Here is a 24,228-nt window from a genome sequence, read left to right on the forward strand (position 1 = left end):
AAGAAAAAGACCAAAACACGCCGTAGCGTAGGCATCCATAATAAGGATGTCTACGATAAACACCGAACTCATCCGGTAGTCAAACTTACCAAGACGGCCAATTTACGAATGGCGGCCGCCATTTGGGCCACGTTCGTTCTATCCCCCGGGATGTCGTGGCCCTTGGAATGGACGACCCAAGCTGAGGTCGGGGAACATAACTCATGCAGGGCCCGTGAATATTCCAATAGCCAATCCTGGGCGCCTGCAATGCTAACTGTCGGTAGGGACAAGTAGCCCTCCAGTCCCATGTTAATGACAGGCTTCTCCCCTGGATTCATCCGAAATGGGGGAAGGGAATTGATAAAGATAGCACAGCGAACAAGAGGCGGATCATGTGGGAATCGCTCGGCATGTTGTATGAGGAACCCAGCAGCCAGGGTGCCGCCATGCGAGAAGCCAAGGATGCCATCGAATGGGCCCTCTTCCTCAATGGTCGTATAGAGCTGATCATAGGCGTCCAGGATATCGGAATCATCAATGTCGGAAAAAGACCGGGGAAACTTGTAGTAGCTGTAGTAGGGACCGTCGAAATAACCAGAAATTCCCGGGCCAGGATCAGAGTCGCATTCACCTTCCAGGAAGTGGAAAGTGGCAGTATTGTCTCGCCGGAGGTCGGACATTAGGGGTCCTGATACAGGGTCGAACGATAAGCATGGAATAGACTATACCAGAAGATTCTGTGTGACGTACCCAATTGGGACTGGAGGATCTATGACGGTTAGAGAGAAAACGTGGTAGCGCGCATGAACGGACTGACCTTGATGCTGGTTCCCCAGCCATGAAGACAGAGCAACCGTAGGGGCATTTTGGATAGGGAGGCTGTGAGGAAATCACCGGATGGCGAGATTGATGGTGAGATTGCCATCACTATCTTTATACCTGCCACGTTCGAGCAGGCCATGGACGAAGGTCGACTTCATGGCGATTGCCTGTCGGCGTGTTTTAGAGGTTGTGGGACGTGTGGTGAAGGGAAAACCACCGTGAGTGTCCAGGATGGAGCAACTGCATTGTGTTTGATAGATGAAAAACAGCGGAGAGCGTAGAGAAGAGAGTAGCATGCAGTGAGGAGGAGTAGTAGTAGTAGTAGTAGTAGTAGTAGTAGTAGTAGTAGTAGTAGTAGTAGTAGTAGTAGTAGTAGTAGTAGTAGTAGTAGTAGTAGTAGTAGTGGTGGTGGTGGTGGTGGTGTAAAGTAGAGAGGAGGTGAGCATCGTGAAGACCGCCAAGACCAACCACGATGACGTCGTTGGAATTCCGAGCAGGGAATCACGACTTCACTACGAAGTACTTCTGCTTCTCTGCTTCTCTGCTGTTTTTTCTCAACACTCAATTCTACCTTGAGATATACACTGCGCACATACAGAGTGTATAAACATCTGACATGCCGTGGTCATTCGCTCTCCCCCAGGCAGTATTTGCCTCGCTAATTCTTTCCACGGCCAGCCCCCTGGCTGCAGGAATGTTGACGGGCTATCTGGTTAACCGTGAGTGAATAATGCAAAAGCAAACCTTGAAAGAAAACTTAAGCTGCAAGAGAAGACGCACAGATGCTAATGTCTGATGAATTGACTGCACAGGAGGCGGCACGACCAAAGCCAAGTATGGCAGTATCCGGCAACCTCCGTTTCGCCCCCCGGCCTGGCTCTTCCCTGCAGTCTGGACACTGCTCTACCCACTGATGGGCTACGCTGCCCACCACGCAACGACGACAGGCCTATCAGCATCGACCTTTTCCCCGGAGATCCGTGATTTGACCAAGACCTCGCAGACACTTTACACGGTCCAATTGGTGTTCAACTATCTGTGGATGCCGCTATTCTTTGGACTCCGACGTCCCGATCTAGCCTTGGCGGATCTGGTCGCGATAGGGGGAAATGTGGTTGGATTGCTGCATCTCTGGTGGCAAATTGACCGGACAGCATTTTGGATGCTAGTGCCATATGCGAGTTGGGTGGGATTCGCAATGTATCTGAATATTGGCGTTGGATGGTTGAATAACTGGCGGATATAAGCCCCTGTATGTACGGAGCAGTAGTTAGAATGATAATCGACTGCCGATCTATTGCAGGCTCAATAACAATATTTCCGATTGATATCACGTGCGGTCTACGGGCCAGAAATAGAAATGCCAATCCGAAACAGGAGTCTAGACCGGCACCGTTTTTTATGTGGTTTCTATGTGGTAAGGCTACGCGGGTCTTTTGAATTGAATTGATAAGGTGTTCTCATATTTATACTCAAGAGTATGTACTATGTATTCTTTATCTTGTCTATCTTTACAGTACTGAATGCTATCTATACTCAGGACGTGCATCGATTGCAAACCGTGCATAAATACTGTGCATGCATAAAATGCACGAACAGACCAATCAGTGATCGCGCTTTGACGTTTGCCACTGTGGAACAGTAAGATCCACCCATTGCGCGTGTATGATTAGTCAGCTATACTCCGTTATGCTTTCTTTTGCGCTAGAAGAGTTTTCTCGTATGCAATGACTAGTATGTACAGTAAGTATACAGTAGCAGTACTGTACAGTCAAAGCTACAAAGATCTAGACCCAGATATAGCTATAAAGAACATGGTATAAAGAACAAAAAAACCGGCAAAATCACTCAATGGGCTGCACGGCACTCGCTTATTGGCTCCACGATGAGATCATCCATGGATCCTGCTATTCTAGACTTTCTGGTGATTGCTCTATATTCACATATAATCTCTCCCTCCCCTCCTCCCCTCTCCTCTCCTCTTCTCTTATACCATGTAAAGCCCATAGCCATTCGTTTTCCCCTTTAGAGTACATTCGTTTCATTCATGTCGCAAGACACCCCTCCCACTCCTCCCACTCCTCCCGATCACCCGGACTTTCAGGACCTCCGTCTCAGTTCGGATCATCGTGACCATGACCATGACCAATTCTTATCCCCAACCCCGACTTTGAATCGCGTCAATTCCATAGAACTGGGCCTGCAGGATGACCGCGAAGGTCTTGCCCACGACCACAATGAACGCCCTCAACCTCCCGAAGAACCTCCCAGTCAACCACACCGAGGCCTCCGGGTGCGCTTTCGCTCGTTCAGTCACTCCTCCCGGGATCGTGTCGTCTCGGATCGCTCTGATACCTCCTCCCGTCCGTTACTACCCGCTCATGATCACTCCCGGGACCTGACGGAGATTTCGTTTGCGGAACGAGAGACTGGAGATGTCGAGCAGGGGAGGAAGGGACAACAGGATCAACTTTCGCCGTCTAGCATTATATCCAACCCTTTCGAGTCCAATGAGGGCATCACCGACAGAACCGGTTCGACCAAAGAACGCTTTCTAGCGGCAGGTCAATTGCTACGACAGAAGACCACCCGGCTCACGGAACGACTTGGACGTCCTCCCGACGAGGGTGAAGCGCTGGGAGCTTCCCTCTTGCCCGACGATCTCGAAGGTGGCTTGATCATGGAGGACCTACCCAATGAGAAGAATCCGATAGAGGAGGAAAAGACGGACGATGAGAGCCCGCTGCCCGCCCCCAGTGCGGAAGCTCATCGTCTGGTCCGCACCATGACCCAAGCCCAAGCACGACGACGCAAGCCTCGCCCCGCATACATTCGTTCCGGTCAGAGTACACCCGAAGGCTCACTCCGCCCCGGCTCTTGGTACGGCTCGAGCCGCAATGTGGGTGGTATCTTAGGTCAATTGCTCCGCTTGCAAGCCACCCAGACGAACAGCAGTGGTACTAGCAGAGAGAGTCTTGTCACAGATACCGAGTCCGATAGTGAGATCTCTTCCGGGGCTGCTACTCCGGGAACCTCGACCCCTGGCGCCGGCACTGTCACCCCTAGTGCTGTCTTTCCTGGTGCTGCGACCCCCGGCACAGCAACCCCCAAGAAAGAGAAGCTGAAATGGTACAAGAAACCGCAACACCAGTCGACAGGCTCCCTGGTTGAGGCGTCGATGAACCTCAGCAAGCCTACTCTTCCGCTGAACGATGCCTCATTTGCGCCGAAGCCGAAGAAAGGAAAGAAGCGCAAGACCCGCCTGGAGGACGAAATTCGTGTCACAGTTCACATCGCGGAGATTATAGCCCGTCAGCGGTATATCATACAGCTCTGCCGTGCCCTGATGCGATATGGTGCACCCACCCACCGCCTCGAGGAGTACATGAAGATGACCGCTCGGGTGCTCTCTGTGGAGGGTCAATTCCTGTATCTCCCTGGCTGTATGATCATGTCCTTCGATGATCCCGCCACTCGCACGGCTGAAGTCAAATTGGTCCGCATGGTGCAGGGCGTCGATCTGGGCCGGTTGGCTGACACCCACAATGTTTACAAGAACGTTGTTCACGACCTTATCGGCGTTGAGGAGGCTACTCAGGAACTGGATGAGATTATGCAGCGCAAACCGCGGTTCAACAAGTGGATGCTTGTTTTCATCTATGGCCTGGCCAGTGCAGCTGTCGGACCTTTTGCTTTTGGTGCACGGCCAGTGGACATGCCGATCTCCTTCTTCCTTGGTTCCCTCGTGGGGTTCATGCAGCATGTGTTGTCCCCGAAATCCGTGCTCTATTCCAACGTGTTCGAAGTCACCGCTGCCGTTCTGACGTCCTTCCTGGCCCGTGCGTTTGGTAGCATTCGTGTCAATGGCGAGCCCCTGTTCTGCTTCTCTGCCCTGGCGCAGTCGTCGATTGCCTTGATTCTGCCCGGTTTCCTCGTCCTCTGCAGTAGTCTGGAGCTCCAGTCGCACCAGATCATCGCCGGGTCGATTCGGATGGTGTATGCCATTATTTATTCGTTGTTCCTCGGTTATGGTATCACCGTTGGCATCACCGTCTATGGGTTAATGGATTCCGGTGCTACGTCGCAACAGAAATGCACCAATCAGGACGTGTACGGCAACGAGTACCTTCAGCACTTCCCGTTTGTCCCGATCTTCGCTGCGTTCCTCGCCATTATCAACCAGGCGAAGTGGAAGCAGATGCCCGTGATGATCCTCATTGCCCTTTGCGGTTATATCTCGAACTACTTCAGCACCAAGAAACTCGGAAGCAACTCCGAAGTCGCCAATACCGTTGGCGCATTTACCATCGGCGTGCTTGGGAATCTCTACAGTCGTGTCTGGCACGGTCATGCCGCGACGGCCATCTTACCGGGTATCTTCGTCCTGGTGCCATCGGGACTGGCGTCCAGTGGCTCCTTGATCGCGGGTCTAAAGTACGCAGATCAAGTCCGGGAGAATCTTCACACGTCCGGAGACAGCAACATCTCCTCGACCCAGGACACCTCGCTGGCGAGCCTGGGTTTCGGAATGATTCAAGTTGCTATTGGAATTACGGTTGGATTATTTATTGCCGCACTGATTATTTATCCGTTTGGGAAACGACGGAGTGGATTGTTCAGTTTCTAATGTGGATATGGTTGGTTTACCGGAGTATATTTGGACGGTTTTTGCATGGTTTATTATTATTATTTTTTTTTTATTGGCGCATGGCGATAGAACATTTTAGAGGACACATACTTGGTGATTTGTTTGTATATGTAGCATAATGATGGCGACGCGATATGTTTGGCTTTACGGTTTAATGAGCAAGATACCATTTGAATCAACACCACAGCCTTTATATAGCAATATCTTACATCACGAGTAATCCGCAGTCATAATCATGAATCTACCAGCGATTCTATACTCACATGAACCCAATACTGAGTGTCGACAGGCTCCAGAAACGCTTCTGCATCACCAACATGCTTGAAAACATTCCCAGAAATCCTCGTCACCTTATCGCCATTTTGGAAATGTACCAGACACGGCGTCACCCTGCATTGTTCAGGATGACACTCCCGTAGCTTCTCGCCCTCTGCCTCTGAGCCAACAAAATATGCGTATCCCTTCACTACCTCTCCCCGTGGACCATCGATCAACGCCGGTCCACTGTTCTTTCTTGCTACCGTGTACCCGACAACATACGCTTCGTGGAGCTTGGGCGCCTCGTCCAGGTTCAGGGTTCGTTTCAGCATCGCAGGATCAGCCATCGACCCGTAGAAGAAATAGTATACGGGGTACTGAAGGAGGGAGATATATGGATTGTGCGGGATATTCCGACGTCTAGCTAGCATGATCTCTTTAAAAGAGGGCATATTATTGTTGGTTCACTTCCTCAGCTTTCTAGCTCCCATCTTCATCTTCATCTCCATCTTTCGTCTCCCAACGTTCATCCATCAGTCCAATAACTATTACATATCAATCTATCGATTTTACAGCATCTCCGTAACAATCTTAGCTTCGAAAGGATATATCACTTCCCTATTCTCCAGGTTTCAGAAGTGGCATGGAATCAAAGCTCTATGTTATCCTTGAATAACACACAGCAAACACCATGAAACGTTGCGCAGACCACGCACTGTCACGTTTGACATGAACAGCCCTGGATGATCGGGTTCGGTCTTATAAACAAGCCACCGCGAACCGACTCCTTGAGAGTGATGCCTCTCTCCAGATGACGCACCGTGTGAATAATTGCTTTTACCAGGAAAAATTGCTGTGCAGGTTACTGACGTGCTTTACAGGGGGGGAGAGGGGGGAATAATCTCAACAGCAGCTTTATTGCTTCTAGCTCAGAAGAAAAGAGGAATTGTTCGCCCTGAGATTTCCTAAAATGACAGAATTACGGCAAATGAAGATTGCAGCAGATATGTGCACGTCTCAAAGGCCACTGAATACAGTCACCTGGTAGTCATCTATGGCGCCATTCTGCATTTTGAACCGACCTTTTGAAGCTGCGATGGCCCACAAGCATCGCAAGGATACATTTGCAAGAAGCAATTGGATAGACAACGAGCCTCCGAGGAACGGGCCTATCCAAAGACATGGCGATGATCTGGATCCAGCAAGCCGGTACCCTGGGCGAGGTGCAAAACTTCATAAACCATACGGAATGAAGTACTACTGGTGGGACTATCTCCCACTTCGCGAAATCGGAACCATAGTGTTTCGACCCGGGACCCTGTGCTCCACTGGTGGAAGTCTGATGTGAGCGGAGATAACCTTAGGATTTATCCTAGCGGCTACCTCCTGCCATAAAATAGCCCCAGTATCCAAGAACCAGTGGCGTTTTTAGAATGTTCCTGCACATGCTGAAGCTGTTCAAACACAGCAGTTTCAACACCTTCAAGCACACACAGCACCGACATCGCATACTCCAGGCACATCCTAAGGCCAACATTCCGCGAAAGCCGTGTGTAGGAGTGTGCTCAACACCGTATGAAAACTCTGGAGCGATGGCTCCCCTGCAATCTCAGCCGACCTCGACGAAAACGAGTTTAGGAGTTTGGTATATACGTTCTTCGACCGAAAATGGCCATGTTTTCCGGTTCTGCATCGTCCTTCGTTTTGCGGCATCTCACCTGGATCTGTTTCTCACCAAGACGGCCGGACCTATGTCCAATCTTGTATGTGCTATTGCTGCAACCGAGAAGAAGTATCGAGATGGCCAGGTGCATCGAACGTTATTCCTCCAGGCGGTAAAGAAACTGCATGTATTGATGGTAAACAACGACTTTTCTGTGTATATGCGCAAAGCCGCCTTGTACATAGCCTGCAAAGACTGCCAGGATAGTACTCGCGGAGAGGAGAATGCTTTTGAAATAAGCCATAGTTTATAATACCCCAACAACGAAAGATCAAATACTGAAATGAGATATTTCACAACAGTTAAAAATGCAAAGCTATTTATATCTGACCATTTGCCGTTAGTCACCCCAAGCCTCGGCCAAACTCCCGATGCAAATGCTAAGAGAGAGCGAAGCCTAGACTTGACAGTTGTGACGAAGGGGGAACGAGAACGAGACGGGCTTCATCTATCTACGATCACCATTCCCCAGTCCAATTCAATCCAATACGTGAATCAAAACCAAGCAATTTACGATAAGATGTGAAAGGAGTCAGTCAGCAACAACCGCCTGGTATTTGTAGATTAGGTGCGGACTTTGAATCCTGCCAACGGGTCCTTGGGGGTTAGAACATAACCCCGACTTGCTGGTGATTAAAGTCCTGAAATGCATGGCATTTGAAACATTATAGAATTCCCAAGATCCCAGCACTTTCAGCACCAATAGGGAATTGCTCTTTTTCCATTTTGACAATGTGCGCGAAGGTCGAAACAATCGTTGGATGTGCAGGATGCGTTGGATCATTTTTCATGAATTGCATTTCCACCCGGAGGACCTAGGCATAAATCAGTTCACTGGACAATGAGATATGACAGTTGATCTCGCTACCTCGAATGGCTGATTCCAGCAACTCAACGCACCGCCAATAGTTGACGCGAGTATCTTCTCTCCAAACCGCGACCTTTCCTCTTTAAGCTTCCCGGTAATACCCCGAATACTCTCTTTGGCAAATCGAGAGATCCCGATTCGTGAGGACCAACCGGTAATCTGGCGGAGAGCCACGCGTGGTGTTCACACCTTTGTACACGCTGCGGATGCCTTTTTCACGGAGAATCTCAAAAAAGACTTTCATTGGACTAGAAGGTTTATTGCCTGGCTTGGATACTTCCTTGGTCCGTGTTACTTCGACAGTCTTCATACAAGTCGTCGTGCCCATTGTTAGATAGGCTTGAGCGAAGCCTCCGCCGATACCACCGAGGACACTACATACAGTGGGTGAAGCATCGAATTTAGTTTGTGCATGGTGCTCAATCTCAGTCGATGTTAGGACTAGGATTGCCCCTTTGGTGCACGCTTCTAGCCAAGCCTATGCAGGTCAGTTATGTGTGCATATGCAGGACGAGATGCACATACCCAGGGAATCAATCCCTGATAAAACGCCGTGAAACCTCCACGCGACCACGTTTTTCGCACGGCATCCTTTAATGTATCGTGTCTATTGGCCTGATAAGCCCCTTCAGCTCTCTGTATGCCAGAAACCGGATCAAATATACGTTTGTGGTCATACATTCCCTGTTCATGGCGGCTGTTGCGATGCTTTACGCTCTCCGGGCTTCTGACACATCCGGTTGTACAAACTAACTAACATAGTCACCTTTCTCACTCTTTCCCGCGGGATTTCAAATGGCCGGGCCATAGGGGAGAAATGCTCCCGGATAATTGAACGACTGGGTAATTCTATTCTGTCGTTGTTCGATGATGCAACCATACCGAGTGCCGAAGTGGACACCGAGTTTCAATCGTGGTTTGGTATACAGACTCATACGTTCTCCAATGCCACGGAAAGTCAGCGCGGAGGGTTGCTGGACAATGGGACTCTACAATTCCCCGAGGTTGACCTTCCATGGGCGGATCTGTTCGTCGAAGGCATCGACATGGGCTCTACCGATGTTTCGGGGTTTTTCTGTTGATCTTACACATGATACTATTTCATACTTTGACAATGGATAGACTGTGCATGGACGTATTTGTTATGGTTACCATTCAATATACTTCCAATATTCCGGATTGATACGTGATTATCCTCCAACACCTCACACTCTGTCGCACAGGAAAAGCTAAGATTGTTACACCTTTTCAACCCACGTAGATTCAGGCTTCTCGTCATCCTGTGGACTTTCTCTCCTGTCAGACGTCAGCATCTAATCTCAAAGAAAAGGTCAAGGACACTTACCGAGTATCCAACGGCCATCCCAGCATGTACAAAGGCCGCTCGAAAAGCGCATTGATTTCCTCGAGCCCAAGTCCGGTAGTTTTGGGCACGAAGAAGTACGTAACTATAAAATCTCTCATAGTTCAAAGGCAACGCCAAGTCCAAAACGCAGCTACCGTTAAGTATCGGCTAAATCTCAGACATTCAGGAATCATGAAACAGTCATTCATGGGGGCGAAAACGTGCGGTGACCTAGCTGAGATAGCATGGATTGTGGATAACGATTGCTCCATCATGTTGTCCTCTAGTGCTCGCTTCTATGAACCTTTTGTGGACCCTAAGCATGGAAGAAAATCGTTGGTAATGGGATGGTAGAAGATCTCTGGCAAAGAAGAAAATAAATTCCTAGCATCGTACCCAAGTCCGAGTGCGGCTGGGAACTCTCAACAAGTCATCTTAGATTACCTGAGCCACACATCACGCCCAAGACAGCATTTCTGATCAAATTACACAGATCCACACTACTTCTCGTCCGTGTCTTCATTTGTACGTACATGGGCTACGGACACAATCCGGCGGATCCGCTCAGAATTCGAGGATTCGGATAGCTTGTACCGTGACAGTATATTGAAGGAGCTGTTGGAGATTGAAAACAAGATCCTGGACATGCGGTATGCATTCGAGGATAAAAACTGAGGGTGATGGAGCTGTGTGTATGTACATTTACCAGAGAGCAATGCCAGGCGGACGCTGGTAATAGAGAGGCCACACGTCCTCTACAAACCCACTTGTGTAGTGGTAGAAATCGACACTCATATCAAGTCTGTGTAGCATCGTCCAGCCAGTATTTTCCTCCACGCAGCCCTTGATTGACTGATAACCGTGCGCTAGTTGCTCATCAATCTCTTCTTTGAGGTCTGAATCTTGGCTCGTTGCATACTGCTCCCTCAATGATTTCCACCAGCCATCCACAAAATTCACATAGCCATTACTTTGTAGACCCTTCAACCGAGGACCACTTTCAGTGTCATGAAGAAGGCTTTGCAGAGACTTTTCATCAATCTGGATAAAGTACCGGTACCTGGGTGCAGTCGCCAGGTCGGGGTTGAATTCTTCAAATGGTCGCGGGTTTTCAGCATAGTACGCACGCTGAGCCCACTCCCGAAAGTGCGCGCGAAGCTGATCCTTTGATGCATTCTCAAAGTTGGGCCGGTCCTCAAGGAATGTCAAACTCAGACTTTGATTCAGAGTGATCGAGATCTGGAGTTTTGTGGTACTCGATGGATTTGCGCATTGCCTCTGTAATCACCCCCTTGAAGCAGTTCCAGTCTTCGTCGTTTTGATACGTGGAGCGATAGATCACCCAGCCCCATTTTTGGTACCCCCCTTCCCTGAGGTATTCGTCAAGTAGACGTGTTGCGGGACTCATTGCGTCGAGCATGGCTTGAGTTTTGATGGCCCCGGATGTGAAGGACCGAGATAGGGGTAGTTGAAAGAGCGCAGATTTTCCCAAGGGAGCAAAGAATGAGCAAGAGAGATTGGTGGATGATTGACGGAAAGGAAACTGGCGTCCAAATGGATGTGTGAGAATAGGGTATCTCATTAAAGAGGACAGTGAAAGACAAAATTTTAATGGGTGGATGGTTTAGATTGGAAGTTGGAAATTGGAATCAAAGGAGGAATGGTATGAGCCATTTAGTAATGGTCTAATGGGCACCCGTAGAACCTGCCCAGACGCAGAGCTATCATTCACCGAGACTCGATACTGTAGAGTGTCACCGGACGACCCGGAGACCCGCCCCGAACCCGCCCCAAAGCCCAACGGGCTGGGCTTTGGGTCAGGGGTCCTTGGCCCGCTACGGGTCTGGGTCCAAAGGGCTCGCCCCGCGGGCTATTGGGGCGGGTTCGGGGCGAGCATGCTTGCCCCCAAAGCCCGCCGGGCCGGGGCAACGATGGCCATAGCCCGCCCCAGCCCGCCCCGAGTGACACTCTAGTATGTGGCTGGCAAAAGAAGCTCTGTTCTGGACAAGCCTTCCATTTTCATATCTTACAGACATTGATATACTAATTCTGTCTTCCCCGCACGTCATACCCCAGATTTACAAATCCGAGGGAAATGTATCTCATCGTGGTGCTGCGTAGTACTACGGATGCATCCGATGATAGTCTCGGATGCTCCGATCCTCCTCCACTACCCCGAGCAGTTTTATCCCCACTCTTTACCACAACACCAAAACAAAGAACGTCAGCCATTGCCATGTTCAAACCAATCCTTCGTGCCTCGCCTCGAGGCATTTTCTCTGCTCCCCGCCAGTTGCGCACACTGGCCACAAAGAAACAACATTCTCTCCCCGCCTCTTATTACCGCGGAGGAACTTCCCGCGCCGTCTTCTTCAAGCAGAACGACCTCCCGCATGGCCGAGAGGAATGGGATTACATTTTCCGCAGTGTAATTGGCAGCCCCGATCCATATAGTCGCCAGCTGGATGGTATGGGAGGTGGTATTTCAAGTCTCTCCAAAGTCTGCGTGGTGGGCAAATCCACGCATCCCGATGCCGATGTGGACTACACCTTCATCGCATTGGGCGTAAACACGCCTGAAGTTGACTATTCGAGCAACTGCGGCAATATGATTAGTGCTGTCGGTCCTTATGCCGTCGATGCTGGTCTCTTTTCACCTACCGGTGATGCCAGCTTAGTGGCAGTGCGCATTCACAACACCAACACCGGCAAGATCATTCACTCCTCGTTTCCCATTGTCGATGGAGAGGCCGCAACAAGCGGCGACTTTTCCATTGATGGAGTTGCGGGCACAGCAGCTCGCGTACAGCTGGACTTTGTTGATCCCGCTGGGTCCCGGACGGGCAAGCTTCTTCCCACAGGGCAAGTCCGGGATACATTCGACGGCGTTGCGGCCACCTGTATAGACGTCGCAAACCCATGCGTTTTTGTCCGGGCGGCTGAATTGGGCGTTCCGGGAAATATGACACCGGACGAGATCGCGGTGCATCCCGATCTGCTGCCGCGTCTGGATTCTATCCGCCGTCAGGCAGGTGTCAAGATGGACTTGGCTGAGACGCTGGAGAAGGTGCCAGGCAGCGTTCCCAAGATTTGTCTTGTCTCTTCATCGGCCAATGATACCCGGGCCAAGGAGCAGAATCAAACAACTGAGAAGGTTGATCTTGTCGCCCGTGCTTTGTCCGTCGGTCAGCCGCACAAGGCAGTGCCTATCACTGTTGCGCTGGCTCTGGCATCTGCTGCGCGATTGTCGGGCAGTACGGTAAATGAAGTGGCAAGCACTGACCGAGTTGATGCTGCTGGCGTTACGATTGGACATGCTAGTGGGAATCTACTGGTTGGAGCGACGTTCGATAAGAATGGTGGCTTGAACGCTGCTACAGTGTTTCGGACGGCGCGTCGGGTATTTGAGGGTCGGATATTCTGGAAGAATGAATCGTAAACTTTTTGTCGGATGAATATGACAATTGTAAATAGTGTAGATTTGATCAAACTGTATATTTCATTTTGTGGTACAGCTTTCTCAGACAATGTACAAGAACAGATATGATCCAACGCAACTATTCTACCGCCTCATCCCTCTTTGCCATCATATTCACGCACTTCCTGCCTTGAAGTACTCAATCTGCTCCGGCATAAACGTATGCGACAGCTTAGCCTCCCATGACTTTCCGTCAATTGACTTCACCTGCAGCGTCAAAGGCTTGCCTGGCGCCAGCTCCGCCAGTCCGATGATACTGACTCGATGCGACGCCCAGATCCGATCATAATCAGCCTCATTGGCTAACGTCAAAGCCAACATTCCCTGCTTCTTCAGGTTGGCCTCGTTCCGAGCAAAACTCTTTGCGATAATTGCCACACTCCCAAGATATCTTTGGTTGCAGGGCTGCGTGTTCGCGCAAAGAGCCCTCGCCGTAGTTGTGGTCCGCGATAACTACCCAGGGATGGCCTTGAGTTTGGTAATGACGGGCGGTACCGGGGACATCTTGTTGAGTGAGCTGGTTATGAACGGTGTTGGCTTTGTCATTTTCCGCATTCACGGCGCCGATCAAGGTGTTTGAGATGTTCTCGAGATGGCCTCGGAAGCGCAACTGTGGACCAGATGGGGTGATGTGGTCTGTAGTACATTTCCCTTTGGTCTTGATCAGGATAAGGCAATCCTCAAAGTCCTTTCCGGACCAAGGGGTGAAGGGGGCGAGTTTCTGCAGCCGCTGCGAGGACGGGTCAATCTGAACGTCCAATCCAGTAAGATCACCCGCTGGGGGCACTTGGTAGGCTGCATCGGAGTCAAGATAGCCCTTTCCAGGAAGAGAATCACCCGTCGGAGGGTTGAAGCTAAATTCCTCTCCAGCAGGCGTGGTTAGTGTATCCGCGCTGGGATTGAAACCAAGGTTCTGCGAAAAGACCTTAATCATGACCACTTCCGGTGAAGCGAGGAAAATATTGGTCTTGGGGTTCGGGTCGAGACGGCCTGAGAACTTCCGATTGTAGGACGTGATAATAGAGTTGCTCATGCCCTAGCCACATGGGTTAGCTCGATGCTCGCGTGGGCAATAACACTGGAAACTAACCTTGGATGTGTCGGTTCGATCCCATGAGCCACAGCAAGGACCGCAAGCATTTGGTAGCATCTTGACCCCAATTTCCTCAAATGTCTGCAAAATTTCGGACTTTTCCAGAGTCTCACGTGTCTGACTACCAGGTTACAGCAGAAACGGCATTGTAGGAGCCAATCTAGCATCGACTGCTTGCTGCGTGGTACTTGCAGCTCGGCTGAGATCCTCAAATGATGAATTCGTGCATGAGCCGATGAGGCCGGCTGTCAGCGTCCCTGGCCATTTTTGTTCCTCTACTGCCTAACCCAAACGAAACAGTGGTGTGGCTAAGTTGGATGTGAAGGGCCCGTTGATGTGCGGTTCTAACTTCGATAGATCAATGTCGATGATTTGGTCATATTCGGCACCCTCGTTAGCACACAGCTCTTGAGAGACAGAGTCAACATCCTGTGCCATATCCGGATGGTGGTTGGCATGGAGGTATTTGGACATTGAGGGTGAATATGGGAAGATCGATGTAGTCGCTCCCGTCTCTGCACCCATGTTGCAGACTGTGGCCATTCCTGTGGCCGAGAGCGTCTGGGTCCCGGGTCCAAAGTACTCGATAATTGATCCGGTACCTCCTTTAACAGACAGGGTTCCGACTAACTTGTTGATTATGTCTTTGGGAGTCGCCCATCCCGATAGTTCGCCATTCAGTCGCACTCCCAGCACCCGAAGCGCCATTAACTCCCACGGCAGTCCAGCCATGACATCAACGGCATCTGCGCCTCCGACACTAATGGCAATCATGCCCATTCCCCCGGCATTGGGGGTGTGCGAGTCAGTTCCTACCATCATACCCCCGGGGAAGGTGTAATTTTCTAGCACGATCTGGTGGATAATTCCTGCCCCGGGCCTCCAGAATCCCATTTTATACTTCTGACAAGCGCTCTCCAGAAACTCATAGACTTCCTTATGCACATCCAGCGCACGAGGAAGGTCCTGAGCCTCGCCGTCGCGACTCACTATCAAGTGATCGCAGTGTACGGTTGTCGGAACGGCAGATGTGTCCAGACCAGCGGATATGAATTGGATGAGAGCCATTTGCGCCGTGGTATCTTGACACGCAATGCGCATCGGACGCAATCGCAATTGCGACTTTCCGCGCGTGATGGGGTCGTCAAACTCATCGTCCAAGTGGCTATACAGGACTTTTTCAGCGTAGGTTAAAGGGCGTTTCAATCTGCGAAGTTAGTATTTGTTCTGCGTGGATATATTGAGGGACTCACCGATTTCACCATAGAGCAGCCTTTTGCGTGAATTTGTGCAGACCAATCTGCTTGTTTGGTTCGAGTCGACTGAGCCAGGCTGTAGCACGGGCATAGGTAGCTAACCCTCTGCGGAGCAATCGAGTCAACATTGTTAACCTGTTCAAGTTGCAGATGTAGTACCAATCATGAAGAAGGAATATCAACCTCTTCGTGCTCTTCTTTATGGTTTGCTGCTTACAGGTACTGAAGTCGTCATCGGATACTTCCGTAGGCATCGGGTGTTCCTCCGATGTAGACCCGTACATCCAGCTATTGGACGTAGGATATATATGGATAAATTACTCATATCCAATGCAGGAATGCAAGGTAGTTAGCGGCAGTTATCGTTTTTGTCTTGTGTTATTATTCGCATCTGTCATTGAAGTTTACAGGTTATGCTCGGGAACAATGTAGTACTCTTTCAGACCTGCGACAGACATTAAGAAGACGTGCTGGGATTTAGTTTACAGCTGCTAGACCCTCTTCCCCAGCCTCAAGTGAGTCGAGTACGTTCCTCCGTTCTCGCAGTAGTTGGCGAACCGGCTCCGAATGTAGAGCATATTGTATGGCAAGCCGTCCAAGTTCATCCCTGATCCTCGGATCAGCTCCGTAGTCTAACAGCCACTGGACTTCAGCCACCAGGTTTAGGCCGCTCTGGTCGGCCGTAACAAAGAGTGTAATTAAGGTCCTGATTGTACAATGATAGATAGTATGGAGGCAGCATCGAAATACAACGCGTTGATACGTACTCTCATAGCTAAGCTACAAACAGAGCACGGTAGTAATCATGTACGAAATAATGAAATGCGCATGCAAAAGTCGACTTGCACGACAGCGCACTACGCATCGATCCTCCCCTCCTCAACTCCCCGCTTCGTTGCCCAGTCCCGGATAGCTTCAAAGCTCCGGCATGTATGCATGCGTTCAGTCTCGCCCAGGAGGACCGAGCGACGGGGATTCTCCATCCAGACGTGCCGTAGTGTCACCGGCGTGAGGTCTCCGGAGCACATGATGGATTGACGCAGTTGGTCGATGCAGTGGTCTACATTGTTAGCATGGCTCGACCAGACCATAAGGGTTATGACTTACCTAGATGCATATTGTCTTCTTCAACCGAGAGGTATTCCATCTTCTTGTGATCACCGTGTAGGTGCTTCCGCAACATGTTCAGACAGTGCAATGAGTGCAGCATGTTGACACCTCCGTACATTCCCGCCTCGGTTATGACTGATGTATGTTCAGGGATTTCCTCAAGGTCGTCGTTCTCCTCATCACTGTTGAGCCAGTCCACTTCGGACTCGCGCAGTTGAAGATATCGCCCGAAAATCAGGTCCTTCCACGCCTGATCGGCCTCTGAAGAGTTCCCCGTGTAGCGTCGTTCGCTGGGATCATTCACCTGGTGAAGGGTGCCATTATCATCGACTCTGAGAGGGCTCGTGAAACGGACCTGCTCGACCGAAATGGCATCCTTCGCATCGGGGAACTCAGTCGCAAAACCATTCTCGAAGCCCTTGGGCGGATCCTGGGAGGCGAGTTTTACGATCACGCAAATTTCGATGAGGGAGATCACGATCAGAACAAATGTTGCAATGACCCATCGCTTAATGGATCTGGTAGGGAGGATTGATCCGGCTGGTTTCTCTGAAAGGCGCTCGTACATCGTGTCCTCGCTTGATCGCCGTCTTCCGGTCATATTGGTTAGCTTTTAGCATGGCATGTAGTGCTCGTACTAACCTGGAGATGCAATTCGCTTTGTCTCATATAATTCACAGAACCCGTACCGAGTATAACGTTGATGTACCTGACACGTCGTACCTGCATCTAGCACAGGGTGCAGAAGAAGTGTGCATCCATGGCTTACATTCCAGCGCTTTACCGCAAATGGCAATCGCAAAACAATCCCCGTCGCTATCAAGGGTGGCATAAAGATCTGTGTCTCAGGAATGCGATGTCCCAATGAAGCAGCATTTGGTGTAAGGAACCAAGCAAAGGAATGTTGCTTTGTGCTAAGCCCAATAGGTATAATACCAGGAGGATTCATAACGATGTGGTATTTAAGATACGGAAAGATGATTATACATACAAATGCAACGCTCTACTTACTGTCTATGCTTCATTATTTCTGGCGTAGCTTGCTGGTGGTTCAGTATTCGAGTGTCTGCTTGATGGCATCATATATCCCTATCGCTTGTCAGCAGAATCCAAACAGCTAACATCAGAATACTTACTGGCAACATCGGGCATGATAAACTTCTCATACTGCAGCCCTGTGTGCGTACTCCATCCAGCAACCCGCTTGACCGGCGCTTCCAATCGAAGGAACGCCCCGTCCTGGATTGTGGCCGCAACCTCAGCGCCAACACCGTAGTTTATCATGCTTTCGTGTACGACAATCGCCCGGCCTGTCTTTTTCACACTTTCGAGAACTGTTGGACGATCCCATGGGTAGATAGTGCGCAGATCGATAAGCTCGATGCTCACTCCGGGAATTGATTTTTCGATTGCGGTAATGGCAGCGGAGCAGAGGTAGAGTGGCTGGCCATAGGAAATGACAGTCACATTGTTTCCGGGCTTGAGAACCTCTGCTTTACTAAGGGGAATTGTGTAGTATTCGTTGGGGACGTGTTCAACGGCGGCACGGTAGAGGATTTTCGGTTCCATGAAGATGACGGGGTTATTGTGTTGGAAGATGGAGGAAAGGAGGAGACCTTTGGCTTGGGCGGGAGACCGGGGCATGACCACTTGGACGCCAGGGACGTGGGCAAAGAGAGCTTCGGGTGACTGGGTGTGATATCTATTCAGTTAGTGGACCAGCCTTATCAATTCATCCTGAGCACTTACAAAGCACCATGTCCAACCGCACCACACGGCATCCTCACGACCATCCCTCCAGCATTTCCACCTGTCCCGCCTTCTCGATACCGGAACTTGGCTGCTTCATTGACGATCTGATCGAAAGCCGGAAAGACGTAATCGGCGAATTGGATCTCTGCAACGGGTTTCATACCCTCCGCTGCTGCCCCAATTGCAAAACCCACAATTCCCTGCTCTGTCAACGGTGTATTGAAAACTCTCTCCGATCCAAACTCCGTCTGTAGATCCATAGAGCATCGAAAGACACCACCAAACGCTACATCTTCCCCGAAGAGCAGCACCTTATCTGACGTGGAGAGGGCGGTTCGCAGAGCGGAGTTGATTGCTTGATAGAAATTCAGTGATTTCGACGTTGTCGACTCAGGGAGCCCATATGCGTGAGGAACAGAGGATGCCGTATGATGAAGCAGCGGTGTCGATTTGTAGTCGATGGGCAGATTGAGACGTGAAGAAGGGGTCGGAGCAGCCGAGTAGCGACGGCAGGGAGGATTTCGGAGGAGTCTCTGGAGGGGTGAACGGGGGATCATGGTGCTGGCCCTTGGGGGAGAGAGTAATCCAGAGGGAGTGAGAGGTTCAACAAAAGAAGAACTCTTCTCCCTCTCTTGTTTATATGGAAAGTCGAGAGATCCCCGGATTTGCGGGGAACACCGCGGATAACCGAGATGCCTGACGCTCCAGGCAGGTGTAAATGTCAGGTGACTTGTGCAATTTGTACAGTTATGAACGGTATATACAAGTGAGTATCCGTCATAAGCACTCAAGCATGATGCTCCTCGCTCTCTCAGCCTGATCCTGAATACCCACGTCCCATAACCACCGCAGTCGTTCTTGAAATGTCGTCTTCAGTCTCTGCTCGTCATCCCCGACGCCGTCCAAGCATAAACACAGCAGATGTGCGTTCTCCTTGCTAGTTGTTACGACCTTCTGACTTCGTGGTCTCCGAACAGCATCGTATGCCTTAAATGCAGCCACAATGTGCTCAGCGGTAGTCACCCGGGGATCGCCCAGCAGTTCTGCTAAAACGTGCGCATCTTCAATGGCCTGTCCGGCACCAGCACCTTGATGAGGCGTGGATGCATGCGCAGCATCACCCAGGATGGCTACACGAGAGCGAGAATATGCCGAGATATGAGGGTGTTCGAAAATAGCCCATTGCGTGGGGTCCGGCATGTACTATTGTCGTCAGTACAGAGTGCTTCTACGCATATAGCGAGGGAACAATACCTCAACAAGCGATTTGACATAGTCACCCATATGCTCAGCGTCCCGTCGCATGTCTTCTTTGCTTGCTGCACGCACCCAGGCATCATCATTCCACTGGTCGTTCAAGACATACAACCCCACGTTGACCTTTTGCGCCCGCATAATCGGATATGATATCCCATATGCCCCCTTTCCTACGTACATCGTAGACACTCGCCCCCGATGGTCTCCAACAGCTTTAACCATAGTGTCCATGTCCAGCACAGCGCGATACCCATACATGCCGCTGTATCGCGGGAGGACGCGTTGATATTCCTCCGGGGGTATGATAGACTCCTTCACCCTGGACTTGATGCCGTCACAGCCCACGACCACATCTGCTGTGGCCGTTGTGCTATCTTCAAACCGCAATTCTATTCCATCTATCGTCTCTTCCACATTGACAAGTCTCTTGCCAAAATGCACAATTTCCCGCGGAATCAAACTCACTAATGCATCTAGAAAGTCCGCCCGGCGCACCGTGGTCTGACCCGACGGTAATGCTTTCAGATCTAATAAAACATCCCCGGATTTTTCTTCATTCCCGGTCGCCCAAACAACTTCGAACCATGTCCCGCGGAATCGTTCATACCCCGGGCTGTCCGCATGCGTGGTGATGAGCGAATCGTAGATGCGACGGATCTGCGGATCGATCAGGGGCATCGTCCGATGCGCGGCTGGGCCGATGGTCAATCCCAACCCAACTTCTTTGAACTCCTGTGCGGCCTCATATATCTGCACGGGAATGTTTCGTCGTAATAAACCAACGGCCAGAGAGAGACCTCCGATGCCGCCGCCCACGATGGCCACGGTGAAGTTCTTTGCAGACATGTAGAGCTGTAAAGCGACAATCAATTCCTCAGTGGTAATCTTAAGCGAAAGAGAGAAGAGAAACGAGGAAACCGCAGATCCTTGATGAGCATTAAATGAATTAGTATTGGAGGGGTTGGAGATAGGATGCTGGCATTGCCTCGGATCATTTTGTATGGTGGGGTTGCGGTTGCGATATATCTACGATTACCGAAGTTGATAGGAAATAATTTTACAGTTGGCTGTACTTGCATTGGGAGTTGGTACCTGGAGACACTTCTCAGCTTCATATAGTTGACCTTGAAGATGTGCGTATTCTGATGTCAACAGCCACTATGGTGACATACCCAGAGTATATATAGTTCTCTATAGAGTCCCGTTTAGACCCAGCTCCCATGTACCAGGCCATACACTGGAGCGATTACTCGGCTTGACACTGCGTCCGGAAAGTGAAATATTCGGACTCAACATGGCAATGCACTACGGGCAAGGTGTACAAATGGGCTGCGTGGGCCGTTCGCCAGCTTTTGTTTTAAATACGTTCTTCTCGTGATTGACCAGTCACTTGAGAATTGGACGGGAGTGGGCGCGCCTCCATGGTAAGTTGGCAATCTCAAATAAGATGGATAGGAACTAACGAGGATTGCTGCGTAGGACATGGCCGGTCAATGAGCAGATCATCGACCTTGTTCATAAGGGTGTTTATGCTTTCGCGACTGGCTATCTGGAAGATACATGGCTTCGATAAAACAACATGCATGAATGATACTATTTATATGAAGATACTATGTAACCCGTGAACAGGTGATTGTGGAATGATGCAGGCTAAACCGACCGATCTCCTTCGTTCTCACTCATATCTACCAGTTGATAGTCACTGGATCGCCGTCGCCAGATGCGACAATAGCAATACCGATATAGCCCGAGCAGCAGCTCGCTTCCAGCGATTAGAAAGGCAATCCCCAGCATACAGGACTGTAGGTTGAGGAATCTATCCAGTCGTAATCCCAGCGGCCGCTGGAGCGGAGTCGACCTTCCCAGAACCGTACCATGAGCATCCACTGCGGCGACCCGAAGTATGTCACTGCCCACGCCGTCGGGGATCTCGAGCTCGGTCTCAAAGCCATCCTTGTTGACCTGCAGAGCCGCGTTGAAGGTCAGGTTGTCCAAATCGTGTCCATCCCACACCTCGAGCTGCCAGGCGGCTACTTCGGTAGCACCGTTCCAGCTCACGTAGACGATGTTGTCGTCTACAACGGCGTCTGGGTTGGTGAGCGGACGGCCAATCCACGAATCCTTGAAGGCACGGTAAGAGACCACGCGCCCAAAGGTGTAATACAGCGATGCGCCAAAATGCACGTCGCATACAACGCTCCCATCCGGTGTGAACTCTGTATAGGCGGCACTGTGACCCCATCCGATAAAGACGTTTCCGGTATCCTCCAGAACCTGCATATTGCCCTGCGACGTCGACTTCAAGACTTGCGAATGGTGGTACGCAACTTCCAACTCCGCGGCCTGGGATTCGAAATCGAGATGGATGCGCATTCCACGACTTGACGCCTCAGGATCCTCGTTGGAATGCGCTGTGTTATCAAAGAGGGTTATGGTGTTGTTATCACGCCAGCGCGCATCGTGTTGCCAGCGGAAATCTGTAGCGGTCCCGTCAGACAAGTCTTTAAAGTCGTTCGTTTTCCCACCAAGCGTCCAGAGCACGGCGCCAGTGCTTCCATCGATATAGCTCACGGAATGAGCATGTCGAGCCGATATCAGATAGTTGCCTTGCGCATCCTTGTCGACACTGTTGATGTGATAATAATCAAACGCTGCATCCTTCTCATAGCCTTTTGTGTTGAGAGCCTCGTATGTCACGTTGACAGGAAAATGGTTCGAAGCGCGCCACTCGAAGAGCAATTCCCCTGTCGCGATATCAATCTCCTGGAACAGTCCGTCGTAGAGCCAGCCCAAGACTGGGCCACCGATGGCTGTCAGATTGGCCGGGATAGGTTTGTAAATGGTTACCAACGCGGTTCCGTCATGTGTCAGGGTGAATTCGTGCAGGTCGCCGCCGTCAAAATCGCCAACGGGGCGGATCTCATAGCGTTGGGTATAAGTCGAATCCAACTGGTGGCGACTAGCGCGTTAGCATTGGGGCAATTTTTTGAATATCCCAGCTGCCTACATACCATAAACCATGATCCCTGGCCAAGACCTCCTGCAACCTCCTCTCCCTCCCAGTAGGTGAGAAAGTCTTCACCCTGATATCTCTGAAGCTTGAAATCTTGCGTAATGTCGTGGTTGTATTTCATCCAGACGAGATTCCCGGCCGCATCGAGGATCATCGGCCCCGGATGGGGGATTGAATCGCCGCGCGGAGCAAGAAAGGTATATCGCGGATCACATCCCGAGTCCCATTGGAAGATCTCTACCACAGGCGATTCATACTCGAAGGAGGCATACGATCGGGTCGGTCCGAAGCCATACAGGCCAAGATCGTACCAGCTCAGGTCGGTTCGAAGACGGAATTTGAGCAGGTGAGGAAGGGCGAAATGGCAGAATAGGTAGAGCAGGCTGACGATGGTGCACAGAGTCAACAACCAGGCTTTCGAGAAAACATCTGGCCATGCACCCTTGGCGCGCCGGTGTTGCGGACGGCGGAGACAAGGGAGTATTTGAGACCACCGGGACATGGGCGCATCATGGAGCCGACGAGTGAGTCGTTGCTGACTTTCAACAACGACAATAAGACAAAAGAAGAAATCGGCACGTTAAATGCAGGTCGGAATGCGCGGGGGTAAGAACTATTTTTCTTTGTCTGCCTTTGCCGAGAGAAGCGGACCACTTCGCCAAGTCAAATAACTGGGCTGTCCATTCCCAGCCGACAGAGGAGGCACTCGTTTTTGCCCCATAACCCCTATCTTCCGGCTTAGCGTGGGAACACCGATAAATAGAGTGGCAATGGCGCCCGACGTTGCGCTGCGGCAGTTTTCTAGCCCTGCGACTATGTAAGTGTCGTTGCAAAGTAAGTTCTCTGTTTACGACGCCCGGAGCATGACATGCCCCTGATAGTAAACGAATACGAACCTGGGTGGGCCTCCTTTTCCTGCTCTCAACCAATAATCGGCATAACATCGGAGCATAGAAGCTGCTTTTTTGGTTCGCTCCATAAAAGGAAGGCCGGACGTAAATGAACTGGCGAGTCTTTCTGAATGCAAGGCTTCTAAAGAGAATGTGTCCAATGAGACAATGTCGCAGACAAATTCAGGAGATCCGAGAAATGAACAGTGGGCCTTCGGACATAGCGTCTCAGGCTCTCAGCTTATCGGACCTGTCAAAAACAACGGCAGCCTCTGGAGTTGCGCGTCAATATCGCTCCGGTGTCGTCTCCGATCAAGTGCAATAGGGCTGTTGATATAAAATTCCGGTTTGACATGCGCAACGAGACTCGTATGCTAGGATTTGGTGCTCGCTGTCCGTAAAGCATCGGATTGGCCAAGATGCCGAGACGGCAGAATCCGGCAATGCGAGACCACATGCTATCTTGCTGCTTAAGATTTTTTCCAGCCCGAGTGCGCCAAACGAGTCGTAGTTGGTGGAAGGGAGACATGCGATGAGACGTATGGCGGTGCAATGAATAGGGCCCCGTGGCAAAGGGAGACGCCCGAATGTTCTTTCAATCTCGAGACCTTGCAGCGGATATCCCTAGTTCAGTATTTCTTCAGCCGGTTTGGCCTCTTGAGAAGACATGACTCTTGGGCTGTACTCCGTCCGTACTCTGTACTCGATGGCTGACTCAAGTATCTGGAGATAG

The 24,228-nt window shown here is 50.6% G+C and overlaps 13 protein-coding genes across 13 annotated transcripts; 3 read left to right on the top strand and 10 right to left on the bottom strand.

Annotated features, from left to right (window-relative positions):
* Window positions 1-68: 68 nt before the first annotated feature.
* ASPGLDRAFT_39516 (putative DUF341 family oxidoreductase) lies at window positions 69-847 on the bottom strand (the record flags this gene model as incomplete). The annotated part of the gene is made up of 3 exons (XM_022545092.1): window positions 69-670; window positions 733-751; window positions 800-847. 3 exons carry the CDS (start codon window positions 845-847, stop codon window positions 69-71), a joined length of 669 nt encoding a protein of 222 aa, XP_022396632.1.
* Window positions 597-1,449, bottom strand: ASPGLDRAFT_52176 (uncharacterized protein). Its single transcript, XM_022547690.1, has 3 exons — window positions 1,401-1,449; window positions 800-1,348; window positions 597-751 (listed from the first exon to the last, which is right to left on the bottom strand). The coding sequence occupies exon 2, from the start codon at window positions 1,248-1,250 to the stop codon at window positions 873-875; it is 378 nt and encodes a 125-aa protein (XP_022396633.1). The 5' UTR covers window positions 1,251-1,348; window positions 1,401-1,449; the 3' UTR covers window positions 597-751; window positions 800-872.
* ASPGLDRAFT_69814 (TspO/MBR family protein) lies at window positions 1,421-2,050 on the top strand (the record flags this gene model as incomplete). The annotated part of the gene is made up of 2 exons (XM_022549401.1): window positions 1,421-1,523; window positions 1,617-2,050. 2 exons carry the CDS (start codon window positions 1,421-1,423, stop codon window positions 2,048-2,050), a joined length of 537 nt encoding a protein of 178 aa, XP_022396634.1.
* A 736-nt stretch (window positions 2,051-2,786) lies between these two features.
* ASPGLDRAFT_52180 (threonine/serine exporter family protein) lies at window positions 2,787-5,478 on the top strand. Its single transcript, XM_022547691.1, has one exon. The coding sequence runs from the start codon at window positions 2,852-2,854 to the stop codon at window positions 5,429-5,431; it is 2,580 nt and encodes an 859-aa protein (XP_022396635.1). The 5' UTR covers window positions 2,787-2,851; the 3' UTR covers window positions 5,432-5,478.
* A 207-nt stretch (window positions 5,479-5,685) lies between these two features.
* On the bottom strand, window positions 5,686-6,141 carry ASPGLDRAFT_39519 (gamma-glutamylcyclotransferase family protein; the record flags this gene model as incomplete). Its single annotated transcript, XM_022545093.1, has 1 exon — window positions 5,686-6,141. One exon carries the CDS (start codon window positions 6,139-6,141, stop codon window positions 5,686-5,688), a length of 456 nt encoding a protein of 151 aa, XP_022396636.1.
* Window positions 6,142-7,968: 1,827 nt separating this feature from the next.
* On the bottom strand, window positions 7,969-10,304 carry ASPGLDRAFT_1504091 (uncharacterized protein; the record flags this gene model as incomplete). Its single annotated transcript, XM_022542142.1, has 6 exons — window positions 7,969-8,248; window positions 8,302-8,460; window positions 8,501-8,779; window positions 8,827-8,916; window positions 9,277-9,326; window positions 10,193-10,304. The coding sequence occupies 6 exons, from the start codon at window positions 10,302-10,304 to the stop codon at window positions 8,099-8,101; spliced, it is 840 nt and encodes a 279-aa protein (XP_022396637.1). The 3' UTR covers window positions 7,969-8,098.
* Window positions 10,125-11,054, bottom strand: ASPGLDRAFT_1504099 (uncharacterized protein; the record flags this gene model as incomplete). The annotated part of the gene is made up of 2 exons (XM_022542143.1): window positions 10,125-10,862; window positions 10,903-11,054. The coding sequence occupies 2 exons, from the start codon at window positions 11,052-11,054 to the stop codon at window positions 10,349-10,351; spliced, it is 666 nt and encodes a 221-aa protein (XP_022396638.1). The 3' UTR covers window positions 10,125-10,348.
* A 777-nt stretch (window positions 11,055-11,831) lies between these two features.
* On the top strand, window positions 11,832-13,200 carry ASPGLDRAFT_52184 (DUF453 domain protein). Its single transcript, XM_022547692.1, has one exon. The coding sequence runs from the start codon at window positions 11,883-11,885 to the stop codon at window positions 13,083-13,085; it is 1,203 nt and encodes a 400-aa protein (XP_022396639.1). The 5' UTR covers window positions 11,832-11,882; the 3' UTR covers window positions 13,086-13,200.
* A 38-nt stretch (window positions 13,201-13,238) lies between these two features.
* Window positions 13,239-15,601, bottom strand: ASPGLDRAFT_69819 (uncharacterized protein; the record flags this gene model as incomplete). Its single annotated transcript, XM_022549402.1, has 6 exons — window positions 13,239-13,529; window positions 13,582-14,160; window positions 14,215-14,334; window positions 14,389-14,474; window positions 14,505-15,424; window positions 15,576-15,601. 6 exons carry the CDS (start codon window positions 15,599-15,601, stop codon window positions 13,239-13,241), a joined length of 2,022 nt encoding a protein of 673 aa, XP_022396640.1.
* A 729-nt stretch (window positions 15,602-16,330) lies between these two features.
* Window positions 16,331-17,151, bottom strand: ASPGLDRAFT_136037 (oxidase ustYa family protein; the record flags this gene model as incomplete). Its single annotated transcript, XM_022541430.1, has 2 exons — window positions 16,331-16,533; window positions 16,581-17,151. 2 exons carry the CDS (start codon window positions 17,149-17,151, stop codon window positions 16,331-16,333), a joined length of 774 nt encoding a protein of 257 aa, XP_022396641.1.
* A 483-nt stretch (window positions 17,152-17,634) lies between these two features.
* Window positions 17,635-18,892, bottom strand: ASPGLDRAFT_136018 (alpha-ketoacid dehydrogenase subunit beta; the record flags this gene model as incomplete). The annotated part of the gene is made up of 3 exons (XM_022541429.1): window positions 17,635-17,672; window positions 17,720-18,285; window positions 18,333-18,892. 3 exons carry the CDS (start codon window positions 18,890-18,892, stop codon window positions 17,635-17,637), a joined length of 1,164 nt encoding a protein of 387 aa, XP_022396642.1.
* A 165-nt stretch (window positions 18,893-19,057) lies between these two features.
* ASPGLDRAFT_52186 (putative salicylate hydroxylase) lies at window positions 19,058-20,570 on the bottom strand. Its single transcript, XM_022547693.1, has 2 exons — window positions 19,590-20,570; window positions 19,058-19,538 (listed from the first exon to the last, which is right to left on the bottom strand). The coding sequence occupies exons 1-2, from the start codon at window positions 20,436-20,438 to the stop codon at window positions 19,113-19,115; spliced, it is 1,275 nt and encodes a 424-aa protein (XP_022396643.1). The 5' UTR covers window positions 20,439-20,570; the 3' UTR covers window positions 19,058-19,112.
* Window positions 20,571-21,242: 672 nt separating this feature from the next.
* On the bottom strand, window positions 21,243-23,107 carry ASPGLDRAFT_135765 (arylsulfotransferase family protein; the record flags this gene model as incomplete). Its single annotated transcript, XM_022541404.1, has 2 exons — window positions 21,243-22,541; window positions 22,604-23,107. 2 exons carry the CDS (start codon window positions 23,105-23,107, stop codon window positions 21,243-21,245), a joined length of 1,803 nt encoding a protein of 600 aa, XP_022396644.1.
* Between the last annotated feature and the right edge of the window lie 1,121 nt (window positions 23,108-24,228).

The sequence above is a fragment of the Aspergillus glaucus genome (assembly GCF_001890805.1).
Source record: "Aspergillus glaucus CBS 516.65 unplaced genomic scaffold ASPGLscaffold_27, whole genome shotgun sequence".
Lineage (NCBI taxonomy): Eukaryota > Fungi > Ascomycota > Eurotiomycetes > Eurotiales > Aspergillaceae > Aspergillus > Aspergillus glaucus.

Bases quoted from the DNA above. Each gene is read 5' to 3' on its own strand.
- ASPGLDRAFT_52186 (XM_022547693.1), bottom strand. From the start codon at position 20,438: ATGTCTGCAAAGAACTTCACCGTGGCCATCGTGGGCGGCGGCATCGGA. The intron at 19,539-19,589 runs GTATTGTTCCCT...TGACGACAATAG, and splicing joins ATGTCAAATCGCTTGTTGAG to TACATGCCGGACCCCACGCA.
- ASPGLDRAFT_52180 (XM_022547691.1), top strand. From the start codon at position 2,852: ATGTCGCAAGACACCCCTCCCACTCCTCCCACTCCTCCCGATCACCCG.
- ASPGLDRAFT_52184 (XM_022547692.1), top strand. From the start codon at position 11,883: ATGTTCAAACCAATCCTTCGTGCCTCGCCTCGAGGCATTTTCTCTGCT.
- ASPGLDRAFT_52176 (XM_022547690.1), bottom strand. From the start codon at position 1,250: ATGCTCACCTCCTCTCTACTTTACACCACCACCACCACCACCACTACT.